Source organism: Varanus komodoensis, unplaced genomic scaffold (genome assembly GCF_004798865.1).
Source record: "Varanus komodoensis strain SLA01 unplaced genomic scaffold, ASM479886v1 scaffold23, whole genome shotgun sequence".
NCBI lineage: Eukaryota > Metazoa > Chordata > Lepidosauria > Squamata > Varanidae > Varanus > Varanus komodoensis.
The window spans coordinates 3,494,364-3,511,763 of NW_025335627.1; the positions used below are offsets into that span (position 1 = coordinate 3,494,364).

Here is a 17,400-nt window from a genome sequence, read left to right on the forward strand (position 1 = left end):
AGAAAACCACTGAGTGTCCTTTTATATGGCCCAGGAACCTCAAAACAACTTTGTAAAATAAGGAGTTATGCATAATGGGTAAAAGCACACACCAACACCATTCTTTCAGTGAGAAGAAACAATAAAATCTCCAGGCATGGTTTACAAGTACGTACATTACATAGGAATCATTTCAATACCTTACCTAAACAAATATGGCATGTTAATGCTCTCCTAAGAGCTTGGGCCTGTTGATTTGCACCACCAGCAAATACAATAGCCTGTCCACCTATAGTGTTGTTGATCTGGTTTGAGACAAAAACAAATATATTAGTACTCAAAGGAGGCAGCATGAATAGGAAAGGCCAGTGTCTTCAGACTAAATTGCATTTGGAATTGTTGAAACAGGAGATGGATAAGAGCTCAAAAACAGATGGTCAGTCCCTTTGATGCCAGCACAATTGTGTTTTGTCTGTCTTTGCCGGAGCGGGGCCATGTCTCACCTACCATTAAACTGCAGTGTTGGACAATAGTCCTCATTTGAATGAAGTAAATCTACAGAGTCTATTGGAATATGTCAGGAGAAGTGTCAGTTTTTTTCACCTTCACCTGAAATGCCAGGTATGTTGTCTCCCTGGAGGATGAATTAGAAATGTGACTGAAGGGTTTCTGACATGTATCGCTTCCTGCTCTTCCATGTGGGAAGATATAATACTGCCAAATGGGGTTCTGGAGAAATCACATCAGACTTTGAAGCTCTGGGAAGGAAACTTGAGAATTTGGGGGCCAAGATAATTTTCTCATTCATCTGTCCAGTACTTTGATGATTAATAGAAAGGGAAAGAAAAATACTCTGGCAGAATACCTGGGTATGAATGCAGTACTGATGCAAGATATTTGTACTTTGGAACCATGGGCTGCACCCCCTAGAAGATGGACTGCTGGCAAGGAATGGCTTGCACCCCACAAGGTCTGGGAAGAATGTGTTTGGCCACAAACTGAAGAAATTCAACAGGAGGGCTTTAAACTGATTCCCACATGGGAGGGAAAACTAATCTTAGGGATTATAATGGAGAACCCTTATGCAGGGAGCAGATCTAATAGTGCCCAATGATAGCCTTCCAAAAATATAAGAAGAAAGCAGGACTATAAAGTCTGTATAGATTCAGTGGTTTTCAGTGTCTCTATATGAATGCCCAGAGTATTGGAAACAAATAGTATTAATTTGACCTGTTAATATTGGAGGGCAAATATGACTTGATGGGTGTAACTGAAACTTGGTGGGTTGACTCCCATGACTAAAATTCAATAGTTGAAGCATCTAAGTTCTTCGTGAAGAATGGAAGGAACAGAAACAGTGACAGAGTCTCTGCTCCGAAATACAGGAGGATGAGCTTAGTAGCCTCATCAGGAGCATCTGAATTAAAATAAATGGAACAAAAAGTAAAAGAAGCATGATAGAGTCTACTAGCGACCACCCAGTCAAAGAGGAGACAACAGCTGCAGAAGCCAGTTGCTGAGTTTGGGCAGGCAGAACTCTTGCACTGTGAGGGATCTTGTGGGCAGCTAGTTTGCCACTATGTGGCTTGAGTGCTGGACCTGATAAACCATTGGTCTGATCCAGCATGACTCATGTTCTTCTGTGGATGGAACTTTTAAAAAGCAAATTGCCAATGTTTCCAAGGAGGCATGCAGTAATAGTAATAAGGAACTTCAATTTTCCCCATATTTGTTAGGAGACAAATATTGCCAAATATGGCCTCTCCAAGAAATTCCTGACTCGTGTTTCTGATAACATCCGTCCAGAGAAAATGAAGGAAGGAACTAAAGGATCAGCTATCCTTGACTGGATTCCAACCAATAAGTAAGATGAGCTGAAGCCGATGAAGCAGGCTGGGAGATGGCTGGAGTGAAGGTGGAGAAAAACTCATGCTGAATCTGACCGAACACTCCTTAGAGCTCATTATCAAGCCTAAGCTGTGGTGGTGAGGGCACCGAAGAAGAATCTCTTCTCGGCTTCCATTGCATCCTCAGTGTCGTCCAGCAGAGCTTTTCCAGGTGGTGCAGGGCCTGTTACATTCTAGGCCCAACACAGATCGTCTTGAACCCTTGCTGGCCTGCTGTGATGAATGTGCGCAGCACTTTTGGGATAAAATCTCAGATTCAGCATGAATTGGACTCTGCAGTTAGTATTGTTCCTGTAGTGGAGATGTCCAGGGCACTGTCTAGTCCACCTTTGTTGGATAGGTCTCAATTATTGTCATCTGAAGAAGTGGATAAGGTGCTTGGACAAGTCCAACCCACCAACTGTTTCCTTGACTCATGCCCTTTATGGCTGATCACCAAAGCCAAGGACAGGATACATACCTGGGTCTAGGAAGTTGTAAAAACCTGAGGGAGGGGCCGGTTCCTGCTCTCTTGAAGGAGGCAGTTAGTAGGCCTCTCCTAAAAAAAAGGCAAACTTAGAGGTTGCCACCAATTATAGACTGGTAGCTATATCTTGTTCTTGGGCAAGGTGCCTGAGCAGGTGGTGGCCAGAAAACTCCAGGTACTCTCGGAGGAAACTGACTCTCTGGATCCATTTCAGTCCAGTTTCCGGCCTGGTTTTGGGAATGAAACTGCCTTGGTTGATGTACAATGACCTGTGTTGGGAGAGGGACAGGGGGAGTGCATCCCTCTTTTCTCTTCTGAACCTCTCAACATCTTTCAATACCTTTCACCATGGTATCCTTCCAGAGAGGTTGGCCAAGTTGGGGGCTGGAGGCACTGCTTTGCAGTGGTTCTACTCCTACTTGGCCAGCCGATTCCAGAAGGTGGTGCTGGGGGATTCTGGCTCTGTGCCATGGCAATTATCCCATGGAGTTCCACAGGGTTCCATTCTATCCTCCTGCTCTTCAACATCTACATGAAAAAGCTGGGAGAGTTCATCCAGAGGTTAGGGTTGAGGTGTCACCACTATGCTGATGACACTCAGCTCTACCTGTCCTTTACATCTAATCCAGGTAAGGTGATTTTGAATCAGTATCTAGCCAGTGTGATGGGCTGGATGAGGGACAACAATTTCCGACTTAATCCAGAGAAGATGGAGGTTCTGTTGGTAGGTGGGCCCCAGTAAGTGATATCTGCCCTATTCTGGATGAGGCAGCACTCTCCCTAAGGGATGCGGTGCATTGTTTGGGAGTGCTCCTCTACCCAGAGTTATCTCTGGAGTACCAGGTGAGTGCTGTGGCAAGGAGCACTTTCTACCAGCTTTGGCTGATCCATTAACTACCTGGCTGCCCTTGAAGACTGGTCCTGTACCATCTGTGCTGGCTACTAATTGAAGTCCAGGCCCAATATAAGGTGTTAACTTTGATGTACAAAGCCCTAAATGTTTTGGGGCCTGGACATCTGAAAGAGCATCCTTATGATCTTCCACTGATGTCCTTCTTTGAAGGAGGTTAGAAGAGTGGTTACCCAGAGAAAGGCCTTTTCTATGATAGTGCCCCGGCTTTGGAACCTGCTCCCCAGAGAGGTAATTCTGGCACCGATGCTTTATTCATTTCCTTTACCTGGTATTTTAAGGTTTGATGGCATTTTTAAAATAGGAATTTTATGATAAAGTTTTTACATGCTATTTTAATTGTTCTGCTTTGTTGTGGGTTGTCTTCAGACCTGTTGGCATAGACAGGATCAAAGCATTATGAATGAATGAATGAATGAATGAAGAAATAAATGAATAAATCCCATGTTGAGTGACTCTAATGGGAAAGGGAATCCAAAATGGATGAGATTGATTTTTAAAGGGCATGTTAAACATGCAATTACAAACAATTCAAACAAGAAAAAAGACAGAAGAAAACAGAAGAGGCAAATAGGCTTCACAAAAAGCTTGGAAAAGACTCCGAATGCATAGAGGAAGTGGAAGGAAGCCCAGGCTACAAAGGAACAGTGCAGGCAGTTAGCAGGGATGGTGTCAGGAAGGCTAAAGCTGAGAATGAAGTGAGGTCAGCAATGGATGCTAAAAGAAACAAAAATGCCTTTTTCAGATGTGTGCTGAAGACAGAAGAAAGAAACAGTGTTTCTTAGTGAAACAGAAATAGCGCTATTTAGTGAAGAAGGCAAAATGATAACAGATGACAAAGAAGAGGCAGAATTGTTCAATTCCTACCTTGGCTCAGTCTCCTAAAGGAAAGTCTATGACAAAGATGAAGTACAAGCTGAAGGGGCAAGATCGCAGCTTGATTCAAATGGTCAAAGAACTTAGCATGCAGTCAAATCCCCAGGGTCCAATGAATTACATCCTGGGGTAATGAAGAAACTAGCAGGAGAACTCACAGAAGCACTGTTATCTCTGAAAAATCATGGAGGATGAGCAAAGTGCCAGGTGACTGGAGAGGGGTTTATTTCAGAAAGGGAAACAAAGAGAATCCTGGGAAGTACAGACCAGTCAGTCTGACATCAGTTGCTGGGAAACTCTGGGTTTGATTATAAAGCAGTCAGTCTGCAAACTCCTTGAAAACAATGCAATCATAACTAGTAGTCAAGAACAAATCCTGCCAGACTTGGCTGGTATCATTTTTTGTTGGTGTAGCCTCCATGATTGACTGTGGAAACACTGTGCACATACTATATCTAGAGATCAGCAAAGCTTTTGACTCAGTGTCCCATAATATTCCAATTAGACAACTAGCTAAAAGTAGGCTAGATGAAAGAACTGTCAAGTGGATCCACAGTTGGCTATAGAATCGGACTCAAAGAGTGTTCGTCAGTGGCACCTTTTCAGACAAAGGAGAGGTAATACGTGGGGTACTGCAGGGCTCAGTCTTGGGCCCAGTGCTCTACAACACTTTTATCAATAATAAAGAAGTGCAGGACACACTTATTAAATTTGGAGATGACAAGCTTCCTCACTGCCAGAGCAATATGACAATGGAACCAGCTGCCTAGAGAGGTGGTGGGCTCTCCCACACTGGAGACATTCAGAAAGAAACTGGACAGCCATCTGAGTGGGATGGTCTAATGTGGTGTCCTGCAACAGCAGGGGGTTGGACTCGATGGCCTTCATGGCCCCTTCCAACTCTATGCTTCTATAAATTTCATTCAGCTCTTTTCAGCCCAGTATTCCAATTGATCAAGATCACGTTGAATTTTATTTCTGTCTTCCAGGGTATTAGCTATCCCACCCAGTATGGCATCATCTGTTAATTCAAGACTCATTCCCTGCACTTCCTCATCCAAGTGATTAATAAAATGGTGAAGAGCACTGGCGCCCAGGACTAAATGCTGTGGTGCCACACTTGTTACCTCTCCCCAGTCTGAGAAGGTACCATTGATGAGCACTCTTTGAGTCCAATTCTGTAGCCAACTGTGGACCCACCTGATAGTTGTTCCATCTACCCCACTTCCAACTAGTATGTTAATCAGGAGATTATGGGTCATTTTGTTGAAAGCTTTGTTCAAGTCAAGATAGCTTATGTCCACAGCATTTCCACACTCCATCAGGGAGGTTATGCAGTAAAAAAAGAAATCAGTCTAGTCTGATCTTCATGTTTGGCTCTTTTTATTTATGCAATAAATTTATATGCCGCTACAATAGCCCATATCTGGGCTAGATAGTTGTGCAGCTCACAATATTTTGCAGTCCTGTACATACGTTCTTTGATACAGAGCTAGCTAGCTAAGTAGGTTTGAGAATCATTCTTCAAACACTGCATATTTGTCACAAAAGATTTGGTTTCCAAGAGTGTTCTAGTAATGACTGCATTGATTTCAAGTCTGCAGTTTGCAGACTGACTTCTTTATAATCTGCTCAGACTAAAAAGAATTTTCCCAGACTGACTGGTCTGTAGTTCCCAGGTTCATCATTTTTCCTTTCTTGAAGATGGTGCCAAGATTAGCCCTTCTCCAGTCATCTGGAACTTCCTCTGTCCTCCATGATTTCTTGAAGATAAGAGAAAGTGGTTCTGAGAGTTCTTCTACTAGTTCCTTTATGACTCTAGAATGGAGTTCATGAGGACTTGGAGATTTGAACTCATTCAACCCAATTAGATCATCCTTGACCATTTGCCTGTCAGTCTTGAACTGCCATCTTGCCCCTTCAATTTGCACTTCCCCTTCATCAGGAAGGTCATAGCTATTCTTTTGGGAGAAGTTTGAACCAAAGTAGGTACTGAGCATATCTGTTATCATTTCCCCATCCACATTGAGTAGTTGCACACCCTTTTCTTTCCACTGTCTTTTACTTTGGACATATCTGATGAAGAGTTTGTTGTGACTTTAAGCATCACTTGTTAGCTTCAGTTCATTTCAAGCTTTAGCATTCTTGATGCCGTCCCTGCAATTCTGTGCTACCTGCCTGTATTCTTATTTTCTAGCCTGGCCTTCCTTCCACTTCCTATACATGTCCTGTTTTGTTTGCAGATCTTCTCTAAGCTTTTTGTGAAGCCACATGGGCTTCTCCTGTTGTCTTCTCCCCTTTTTCCATGTTAGAATTGTTTGTGATCATGTCTTTGGAATTTCCTTTTTTCAAAAAAAATCCCAACCATCTTGGACTCCTTTTACTTAACATTGTTCTGCATTGATTAAAATTGGCTTTTTTGAAATCCAGGGTACATGTTTGGCTACATTTGGCTTTTGCTTCCTTCAGAATCAAGAATTCAAGTATGGCATGGTGGCTTTTCCCCAGAGTTCCCATAGCTGTGACTTTGTCCACTAGGTCTTCCCTGTTGGTTTCTACCAAGTCAAGGATAGCTGTTCTTCTTGTTTCTTCCTTCACTTTCTGTTGGAGGAAGTTATCAGCAACACAGGTTACGAATCTCTTGGAGGAACTCTGTTTGACAGAATTTGTCTCCCAGCTGATACTGGGGACATTGAAGTCCTCCATAATGATGACATCATGCCTCCTTGAAACACTGGCAATTTGCTTTTCAAAAGTTTGATTATTGTCTTCTACTTGACTGGGTGGTTACTAACCACTGTGTTCCTTTTATTTCTAGTTCCATTTATATTAATCTAGATGCTCTCAACTGAGCTACTATTTATTTATTTATTTAGGGAATTTACAGGCTGTCCATCACTGTCATTGCTGGATGGCTTACAGCATTATTCTAAATCCCAAATAAAATAAATTGGCTATTTCATGAACTGACCATAAAATGAACATATTTAAAATAAATTAAATAAATCAAATACAATTAAAATTGGTTAATGTTAAAATATTGGTCAAATAAAAAGGTCATGACCTGGTGCCAAAAAGCACATAATGACGGCGCCAGGCAGAACTCTCTAGGGAGCGCATTCCATAGTTGGGGCGCCACTACAGAGAAAGCTCCCCTCTGAGTACTCTGTCTCCTGACCTCCTTCAAAGAGGGTTCCTGGAGGAGGGTCTCTGCTGCCGATCTTAGGGGGCAGGAGGGCATATAGGGAAAAAGGCGTTCCTTTAGGTATCCTAGTCCCAAGCCGTTTAGGGCTTTATAGGTACCTTGAATATAGGTACAGCACCTTGAATTGAGCCCGGACTTCGCTGGGAAGCCAATGGAGCTGATAGAGGACTGGAATTATGTGAAAATAACGACCAGTCCCCGACAGCATCCTGGCAGCTCAATTTTGCACCATCTGAAGTATCCGGACTGTCTTCAAGGGCAGCCCCATGTAGAGCACGTTACAATAATCAAAGTGGGAAGTAACCAGTGCATGTGTCACTGTTGCTAGGCAGTTCTCCTCCAGGTAAGGACACAGCTGATGGATCAGTCGAAGCTGAAGGAAAGTGCTTCTCGCCACCACCGTCACCTGGGCTTCCAGGGACAGCTCCAGGTCAAGGAGCACTCCCAAGCTGCGGAACCTGTCCTTTAGAGGGAGTGCAACCCCGTCCAGGGCAGGGCCCAAATCAGTTACCCAGAAAATCGAATCACCTACCAACAGGACCTCCATCTTACCTGGATTGAGCTTCAGTTTATTGGCCCTCATCCAGCCCATTTCCTTGGCCAGGCACCGGTTCAGGACAGCCCCTGCCTCACCTGGATTAGTTGAAAAGGAGAGGTCGAGCTGTGTGTCATCAGCATACTGATGACTCCGCAGCCCAAACCTCCTGATGACCTCTCCCAGCGGTTTCATGTAGATGTTGAATAGCAAGGGGGACAAAATGGAGCCCTGTGGGACTCCATGGCAGAGTTGCTAAGCTCAGCTTCCTGTATTTCTTGGCAGAGATCATGTATCTTTAACATAAAGTGTGAATGTGCTCTGGCCAAACACCTTTCCAGCCGTGGTAACATACAACCTATCCTTTGCCAGGCCCTCCATGGATCGCTGCCTTGCTGTGGCGAAGGGGCTTGCGTAGCTCAGTGAAGCTATGAGCTATGCCGTGCAGGGGCACCCAAGATGGACAGGTCATAGCAGAGAGCACTGACAAAACGTGATCCCCTGGAGAAGGAAATGGCAACCCACTCCAGTATCTTTGCCATGAAAACCCCATGGACAGTACCAAAAGGCAAAAAGATATGACGCCGGAAGATGAGCCCCTCAGGTCAGAAGGTGTCCAATATGCTACTGGGGAAGAGCAGAGGGCTAGTACTAGTAGCACCAGAAAGAATGAAGCGACTGGGTCAAAGCCAAAAGGACACTCAGTTGCAGATGTATCTGGTGGTGAAAGGAGAGATCTAAACTCAATAGGAACCTGGAACATAAGATCCATGAATCAAGGCATGCTGGACGTGGTCAAACAAGAGATGACAAGACTGAACATCGACATCTTAGGAATCAGTGAACTAAAATGGACAGGAATGGGTGAATTTAATTCAGATGACCATCAGATATACTACTGCGGGCAAGAATCCCTCAGAAGAAATGGAGTAGCCTTCATAGTCAATAAAAGAGTAGGAAAAGCAGTCCTGGGATACACTCTCCAAAATGATCTCAGTTCGAATCGAAGGCAAACCATTCAACATCACAGTAATCCAAGTCTGTGCCCCAACCACTCGTGCTGAAGAGGCTGAAGTTGAGCGGTCCTATGAAGGCCTACAACACCTTCTAGAATTAGCACCAAAAAATGATGTCCTTATCATCATGGGGGATTGGAATGCTAAAGTAGGAAGCCAAAAGATAACCAGAATAAGAGGTAAGTTTGTTACAAAATGAAGCAGGGCAAAGGCTGGCAGAATTTTATCAAGACAACACGCTGGTCATAGCAAACACTCTTTTCCAACAACTCAAGAGATGACTCTACACATGGACATCACCAGATCGTCAGCACAGAACTCAGACTGACCATGTGCTGTGCAGCCAAAGGTGGAGAAGCTGTATAACTCAGTAAAAACATGACCAGGAGCTGACTGTGGCTCAGATTATGAGCTTCTTGTGGCAAAATTTAGGCATAATTGAAGAAAGTAGGGGAAAACACTAGGCCACTCAGGTATTTCCTAAATCATATTCCTGATAAATATACAGTAGAGGTGACAAATTGATTTAAGGAATTAGATCTGATAGACAGAGTGCCTGAAGAACTGTGGATGGAGGTTCACAACATTGTACAAGAGGTAGCAAATAAAACCATCCCAAAGAAAAAGAAGTGCAAGAAAGCAAAATGGCTGTCTGAGGAAGCTTTACAAATAGCTGAGGAAATAAGGGAAGACAAGGGAGAAAGATACACCCAATTGAATGCAGAATTCCAGAGAATAGCTAGAAGAGATAAGAATGCCTTCTTAAAAGAACAGTGCAAAGAAACAGAGGAAAACAACAGAATAGGGAGGACCAGAGACCTCCTCATGAAAATTGGAGCTATGAAGGGAACGTTTCAGGCAAAGATGGTCATGATAAAGGACCAAAATGGCAGGGACCTAACAGAGACAGAAGAGATTAAGAAGAGGTGGCAAGATTACACAGAAGAACTATACAAGAAAGATCTTAACATCCCTGATAACCCTGATGGGGTGGTTGCTGACCTCGATTCAAACATCCTGGAATGTGAAGTCAAATGGGCCTTAGGAAGTCTGAGCAACAACAAAGCTAGTGGAGGAGATGGTATTCCAGCTGAGCTATTCAAAATCCTAAAAGACAATGCAGTGAAAGTGCTGCACTCAATATGCCAGCAAATTTGGAAAACTCAACAGTGGCCACAGGATTGGAAAAGGTCAGTTTGCATTCCAATTCTAAAGAAGGGCAATGCCAAAGAATGTTCAAACTACCTCACCATTGCACTCATTTCACATGCTAGCAAAGTTATGCTCAAAATCCTACAAGCTAGGCTCCAGCAGTATGTGGACCAGAAGTACAGGCAGGATTTCGAAGAAGGAGCGGAACTAGAGATCAAATTGCCAACATACGCTGGATCATGGAGAAAGCTAGGGAGTTCCAGAAAAACATCTACTTCTGCTTCATTGATTATGCTAAAGTCTTTGATTGTGTGGATCACAACAAATTGTGGCAAGTTCTTAAAGAGATGGGAGTACCAGACCATCATATTTGTCTCTTGAGAAACTTGTATTTGGGTCAAGTAGTAACAGTGAGAACTGGACATGGAACCACTGATTGGTTCAAAATTGAGAAATGAGTATGGCAAGGCTGTATATTGTCCCCCTGCCTATTTAACTTATATGCAGAGCACATCATGTGAAAGGCCAGGCTAGATGAATCACAAGTTGGAATTAAGATTGCCATTAGAAATATCAGCAACCTCAGATATGCAGATGATACCAATCTAATGGCAGAAAGTGAAGAGGAACTAAAGAGCCTCTTGATGCGGGTGAAAGAGGAAAGCACAAAAGTTGGCTTGAAACTCAACATCAAGAAAACTAAGACCATGGCATCTGGTCCTCTTACTTCCTGGCAAATAGATGGGGAAGAAATGGACAGATTTTATTTTCCTGGGCTCCAAGATCACTGCAGATGGTGACTGCAGCCAAGAAATTAAAAGACGCTTACTCCTTGGAAGGAAAGCTATGGCAAATCTAGACAGCATACTAAAAAGCAGAGACATCATCCTGCCAACAAAAGTGTGTATAGTCAAGGCTATGGTTTTCGCAGTTGCAATGTATGGCTGTGAAAGTTGTATGATAAAGGAAGGCTGAGCGCTGAAGAATTGAGGTCTTTGAAGTTTGGTGCTGGAGAAAACTCCTGCGGGTTCCTTGGACTGCAAGGCGATCAAACCGCTCACTCTTAGAGAAGATTAACCCTGACTGCTCTTTAGAAGGCCTGATACTGAAGATGAAACTCAAATACTTTGGCCACCTAATGAAAAGGAAGGACTCACTGGAGAAGAGCCTAATGCTGGGAACAATAGATGGCAAAAGAAGAAGGGGATGGCAGAGGATGAGGTGGCTGGATGGTCACTGAAGCAGTTGGCGTGAGCTTAAGTGGACTCCGGGAGATGGTGGAGGACAGGAAGGCCTGGAGGAATGTTGTCCATGGGATCATGATGGGTCGGACACAACTTCGCTAAACAACAACAACAGCAGCAACAATCTCTTGCCAGCAGCCCATCTTCCAGAAAGTGTAGCCTATAGTCCCAGAATCTGAATCACTCACATTGGCACCTGCTTTGTAGCCAGGTATTAACTTGCAGTATTTTTCTTTCCCTGACTATTCCTCTTCTATGAACTGGAAGGATAGAAAGGAAAACTATCTGAACTCCAATGTTCTTGATTTTTGTCCCTAGAACTTCAAAGTCTGACATGATTTCTTCAAAGCTCCTCTTGGCAGTATCATTTGCTCCCACATGTATAAGAAGGAAGGGATACGTGTCAGTGGACTGTTCGAGCCTTGGCAACTTTCAGTTATTTCACTCATCTGTGCTCCAGGGAAACAGCATTCCTGATGATTCCCCAGGTCTTCCTGACGTGTGTTTCCATCCCACACAACAGGGAGTCTCCCACAACTAGCACTCTTCTTTTCTTGTTCTTGCAAGCCTTGGTATCATTGCTACTACTCGGTTGACCTGTAGCCTCTTGCTCAGAGCTGCACCAGATGACTTGCAGGGCTCCCAATGCAGGCTGCGCTCCAGTCTCATCTGTGCGTGACTGAAAGCCGTTGCGAGTCCCCCTGCTTCCACTGCTGCAGTGCCTTCTAGCTCTTCTGCTCCTGTCACCCTTTTCCAGGGAGTTTCCTTCTCGTTTTCCCTTCCCTCAGGATTCTCTACTTTTGCCTCAGCTGGCTGTTGCCATTCTAGCTTTTGTACTACTGTTAGGTGGTGCAGTTGCACTGCTCTGTCTAAAAACTCATCTTCTTTTATTACCTAGATGGTGGGCACTTGTGTTGCTCAAGTGCTTTTCTTCTGGCCGGGCTGCTAACTTGCACTTGTTGCAAGTGTAGGCCATGTTGACCTCAGGCAGGGAAAAAAATTGTACAGTGATTGCAGGTCATCGCTACTAGGGGGCCTTCTTGCTTCATTCTTTCTGCTACCTTTTAAATTGTATCCTGCTGGGTCTGCTGTAACAGCCAGTGTCATTGGCCACCAGTAGGGCTTTTCTGCTAGACTTACACTCTCTGGTCTTCAAGGAGAGGAGCCGCTTCCCTTGTTCTGGGGCCTGGTGCAGTCACTCGCTGCTGTTGCCACTGTCACTGCTTCTTCTGAGCCTCCCCCCACCCCTGACCTTCCCAGCCACGGGAATTTCCACTTCTTGCTCCCCGTTGACCTCCAGGGGGGCTTTCTTTTGCTTGGCTCCTGCTTTCTGGCTTTCAACAGTCTGCAGTCATTTTCTGCACTCTGGGGCTCAGCATGGGTCCTCCAACAGGTCCCCGCTGCCTATCCAGGCACACTTTTAATGGTGGGGAGTGGCTGTGTTTGGGCTTTCCCCCCCTCCCATCTCAGTTCTTGGTGGTTACTTGGCACCATGCATGGCTGCTATGGGACTCCAGAAAGACAAGAAGTCACTGCCACTGCCTTTGGCTCCCACTGCTGCTTCCCATTTCTGTAAACTGTCTGCTTTCCAGTGCCGTTGTCAGTGCCCTTGTTTTCCTAGTCTGGGTCTGGCTATTCCCAGGTGCTGACTCTACACCCCTGGGGACCCCTCTCCTCATTGGTGCCACCATCTTGACTTACTTAAGAACCTTCCTTATGATATGATCAAATGCTTGAATGGGTGTCAAACATGGTTGTACCAAAATCCCTTTTCAATCATCTCAAAGTGCAGGACACAGAATGAAGGACCCAAGGTACAGGAAGCCACGTTCCAGCAGAACACCAGGAAAAACCTTCCTGTTAGAGCAGTACAGCAATGGAACTGATGATGCACTGTGGGGGCCACAGACTCTTTCACTTTGATCCACAGAACTGCTTACCTGTGTGAAAACACTGTCAGCTGCCCCTGGAAAGAGGAGTGCTGGTTTTTGCCTGCCACACCACAGCATCCTTTTGCAACCTGTAGGCGTGGCCTATCTTGGGTAGGGAGCAAAAGGACTACAGGAGCAAAGTCCCAGCAGATGCACAGACCGTCATGCAGGGTTCATTAGATTAAAGCCAATGTTAGAACCTTCCCTGGAGCCCCTCTCCCCAAAGCATGCCAAGACACCGAACAGCCAGAATTCTGTCTGGATCAAAGCAAGCTGGCTAGTGCCAGCTTGCTTCTGTTCCCTTCTGTCTTTGGAAACACCTTGCCTGAGGAAGCAACATGGGCAAAGGCCTCCTCGTCATCCCTGTGGGCTACAAGCCTCTGAGGCCATGCTCAGCAGTACAGAACTTCTGCTGCCAGGTATGCGCATGGCTCCCTCATGCAAGGCATGTGCTTGACTCTGCATGGAGGAGGGAGGGAGGGAGTCACGGTGCAAAGGAGGGCAGAGAGGAGTCAAGGCAATGAGAATGTACCAAGATTAAGGATTTTTGGCTGTTGCAGTGGGGCCTGGAAGACTATTTTTGGAGGATGGCTGTGGCACAGCAAGAGAGCCCCAGACCTGAGCCTGTATAGAAGGGAAGAAGGGTAAGGACGCAAACCTGCAGTGCATTTACAAGGTCCCTGTCCTCTCTGCTGGTAAGGAACACGGGCACGACTCCAGCGTCGTAGAGCTTCATCACAGCCTCATTCAGTTGTGGAGATGCTGCTGTTGTTGCTGGCCCATGGGTGAAGAAAACAGCCACCTTCCTCATGAGGAACCCACTACGTGCACGTTTGAATGTATTCCTGGCCACAAAGGACATTGCAGCTTCTAGATTTCGCTGTTTTGATGTCTGCTGAATTTGGAGGTCCTCGATCTTTTTCACAAGGTTTTTCTTCCTTCGGAAGTCAGCGAAACGGATCTCAGTGGTGATTTCGCTGTTGTATGTAACTAATGCAACACGGGCACCCCGTGGACAGTTGCTCTCAGCAATTGTGAGATCATTAAGAATTGTCAGCACAGCTTGCTTCGTTCTGTTGAAAACATCCGCCCTTCCACCAGCAGAGGTATCTATAGCAAATGCCAGTTCTGTTGGATATATTGGGCATTCTCTTGGACCTGCAAGTTATGGATATATTAAAAATCAAACGATATGATCAAACACATTTGCTTTGTAAGAGCAAGGGGCAGGATTCTACAACTACCTCAAGCCAGTGCATGTCCTTTGCGGTTACTGCTTAGATCAGTTCTTGATCTGATATACCAAAAACTAAGTAATTTAAGATGAACTTACCATAACAGCAAGCTGTGAATTACAAGGAAAGAAAGAAAAGACGTCAATTGCTTCATAATCTTTCACTAAAACAAACTATAAAAACATTAGAGACCAAATATGCAGACTTACGGCATTTGTCTTTGATGTTGCGTATAAGTGCACATTCCTTTAAGGAAAAAAAAAAAGACAATGATACAGATTTCTAGCATGAAGAAATGCTAAATACCCAATACCATGAATTAGTAGCTGACTTACATCTCTTGCTTCTCCTTTGTTACCCTTAAGTCCCTGTAAGAAATAATTTTAAAATGTAACTGTGACTGCAACACATATATGTAAAGGTCTGCTCCACGTGGCCCTGCACACTGAGATTTGGTGGGTGACTACTCACAAGTAGACCTTTTTTATCAACTCAACAGCAACAACAATGCTTCCTACACAACGTTCTATGTAGTTATTCCAGATGTGTGTCTCACTAAAGGCAGTACAGTTGTCTTCCAAATAACCATGTTCATGCGATTACAACAAAAGTTTCACTGGTTTATCTCTTGTATGAAAATACTGAGAACCACTAATTAGTACTACAGCTAAGGAGGATATGGACATTGTAAAAAGATCAGGCTTAAGAAAATGGCACTAATATGGCAGGGGAGGTTACAAGACTCAAGAAAAACTTGAAATACCTGAAACAAAATGAACATTTCTGCTGCACCTTTCAAAAGCTGAATTCAAACTTTGACATCCACTTTTGAAATAAAGATTTTGATTCTTCAGATTTATAGTCTGTGTATTTGAATACCTAAACCCTTCAGTTTAATTCAGTTCAGTATGATCATCAACTAATGTATATTTTACTAAACTACAATTATATTCCATACTGAGTCACAGAAGTGCTTTGCACTTCAGCTGGGAAGAACAAATGGACTCCCTGTTCAATGCTTCTTCTTCCAATTGCCCACCAATGGGGCAGTACACAACAAGGATCAGAGATCGCTGGCCTCACTAGGAGCACAGGAGGAAATCGTAGCAATGCTCACTTCCACGAGGTCAGTGGTGTTTGCAGAGGGGAGTTACACTGACCTGCCCTAATTCAGAAACAAACATTTCCACCTGTTCCCAGGATTACTGTCAGAAGCAAGTCTGTTACTCACAGTGGGTCCGTGAGCGCAACAGAACAAGCAAGAGCAGAGCAGCAGTACCAGATACTGTGTAAAGCAACACTTTTCCAGTTATAAGAGCAGGTCTGGAAAGTGCATAATGGGCATACTAGGGCTAATATATTGGGTATTACCCTGAAAGCTCCTCGTTTGACATTCTCGTGCACGCAGCATCGTGCCGTTTATGGCTCGTCCAATAAAAGTATAGCACGTGGACTACGTTTGTAGAACAAATGTGAAAAGGTGTTCCGAAACATCTTGGATTCTCAGGCTACTGAATTAATCATGTGCATAGCACGAGCAACTTACACTTGGTCCTGGGTATCCTCTCTCTCCTCTTGGGCCTCGTGCACCAGGTTCCCCTGCCCTTCCCTGAAGGGTAAAAGGCAACAAGTTGTAAACGTGCTTGACTGATGCAATACATACCTGCTCTTCTGAGCGTGCCCGCTTTGGCTTCGTTGGGTCAGTGCAATGGTTCTGCATACCATTGGTGCGAGCCTCTCTGCCTTTTGTGCAAGCCCTACAGTCATGATTGTGCCCATCCAGAGCTGCCCAGAGAACCCACTGGGCTATAGGGCAGCATATAAATACAACCAATTTACAAATAATGAATATTCTCTTGGATTGTACTTTAGCAGAGGAAGGCCTGCGGAATCTCCCCACCCCAACAAATTTGTCAAGCATTTCTTGTATTATCATTTACCCAAACATTTGTCAGCATGTCATTGTTTCGTGACTCTTCTATTACTTGTAATGTCTTCTTAAAGTCCAACTACAGAGTGCCCTAACAGTGCCGTGTGTAGCGGAGACATTTACTTTGGTGTAAGCAAGCACAACCCCAGTGCACATTTGGGACAACTTCATTTTAGAAGAGCAGGATTAACTCTCCCCCTGCACTGTTTACTTCCTGAAACAAAGAATGGGGAGTCTTTAAAACTTTAATCACATACACATGGGAGGGAGATTTGCGGAAATAAACAGTGGCCAGGGAATGCTTTAATTCTCCTTTCCTGGAGTGCAGGGGTCCTGATCCAAATCAGAGCTGCACATGCTTAGACCAGAGGAAATAAACAAGAACAGCTGGATGTTACACGTGATCTGCAGTTTGGGTCTCACTTGTCCTGAACATGCATTAGCTTTTTTATTTACTATACTATTTTAAGTAATTATTGTATGTTGCTTTGAGCAGTCTCTGGTCAAGAACAACAAATACATGTTGCAAATATTACATTTTTCTTCATACGGACAATGCAGATTCCTATGTCTATGATTCATATTAAATACAATCAGCTAAATGAACAGAGGGCACAAAAGGGCTAGTCGGAAGTATGCAGAAATCCTTGTGCATGGGTTCACACAGTTCTGTAACTGGCATGTCTTATGTGGTGTGGAAGGAGTGCGATATTACAAGGAATATTTGGCTTCATTGATTATTAGCATTACAACATCGGTCATGTTAAGGTGCTCTCTTATGCCATATATTGCTTCTGCTTTTGTATCTGTCCAGTATGGTGCATGTCCATACATAAACTTGTATTCTGTTTGGGAAGGGGAGACATCCAGGTTTGAAACTGAGACTTGGTGAATTCAGATTCATAGTCAGTGGATTTGAATACCTCTACCCTCCAGTTTCAGGTCTGAACTGCTGGACTTGTTCAGGCCTCTCTTCTTAAGTAGCACTATTATTGTTGTTGTTCATTTCAATTC

The 17,400-nt window shown here is 44.2% G+C and overlaps 1 protein-coding gene across 13 annotated transcripts in view; it reads right to left on the bottom strand.

Annotated features, from left to right (window-relative positions):
• COL6A3 (collagen type VI alpha 3 chain) overlaps positions 1 to 17,400 on the bottom strand; it is a 130,853-nt gene that overhangs the window by 30,970 nt on the left and 82,483 nt on the right. For all 13 annotated transcript variants that reach the window (XM_044431959.1, XM_044431960.1, XM_044431958.1 and 10 more), the window contains 6 exons: positions 16,003 to 16,065; positions 14,792 to 14,824; positions 14,666 to 14,702; positions 14,555 to 14,566; positions 13,880 to 14,379; positions 185 to 284 (listed from right to left, as the gene is read on the bottom strand). In XM_044431959.1, the coding sequence (XP_044287894.1) occupies positions 185 to 284; positions 13,880 to 14,379; positions 14,555 to 14,566; positions 14,666 to 14,702; positions 14,792 to 14,824; positions 16,003 to 16,065 (745 nt within the window). The remainder of the gene's footprint in view (positions 1 to 184; positions 285 to 13,879; positions 14,380 to 14,554; positions 14,567 to 14,665; positions 14,703 to 14,791; positions 14,825 to 16,002; positions 16,066 to 17,400) is intronic.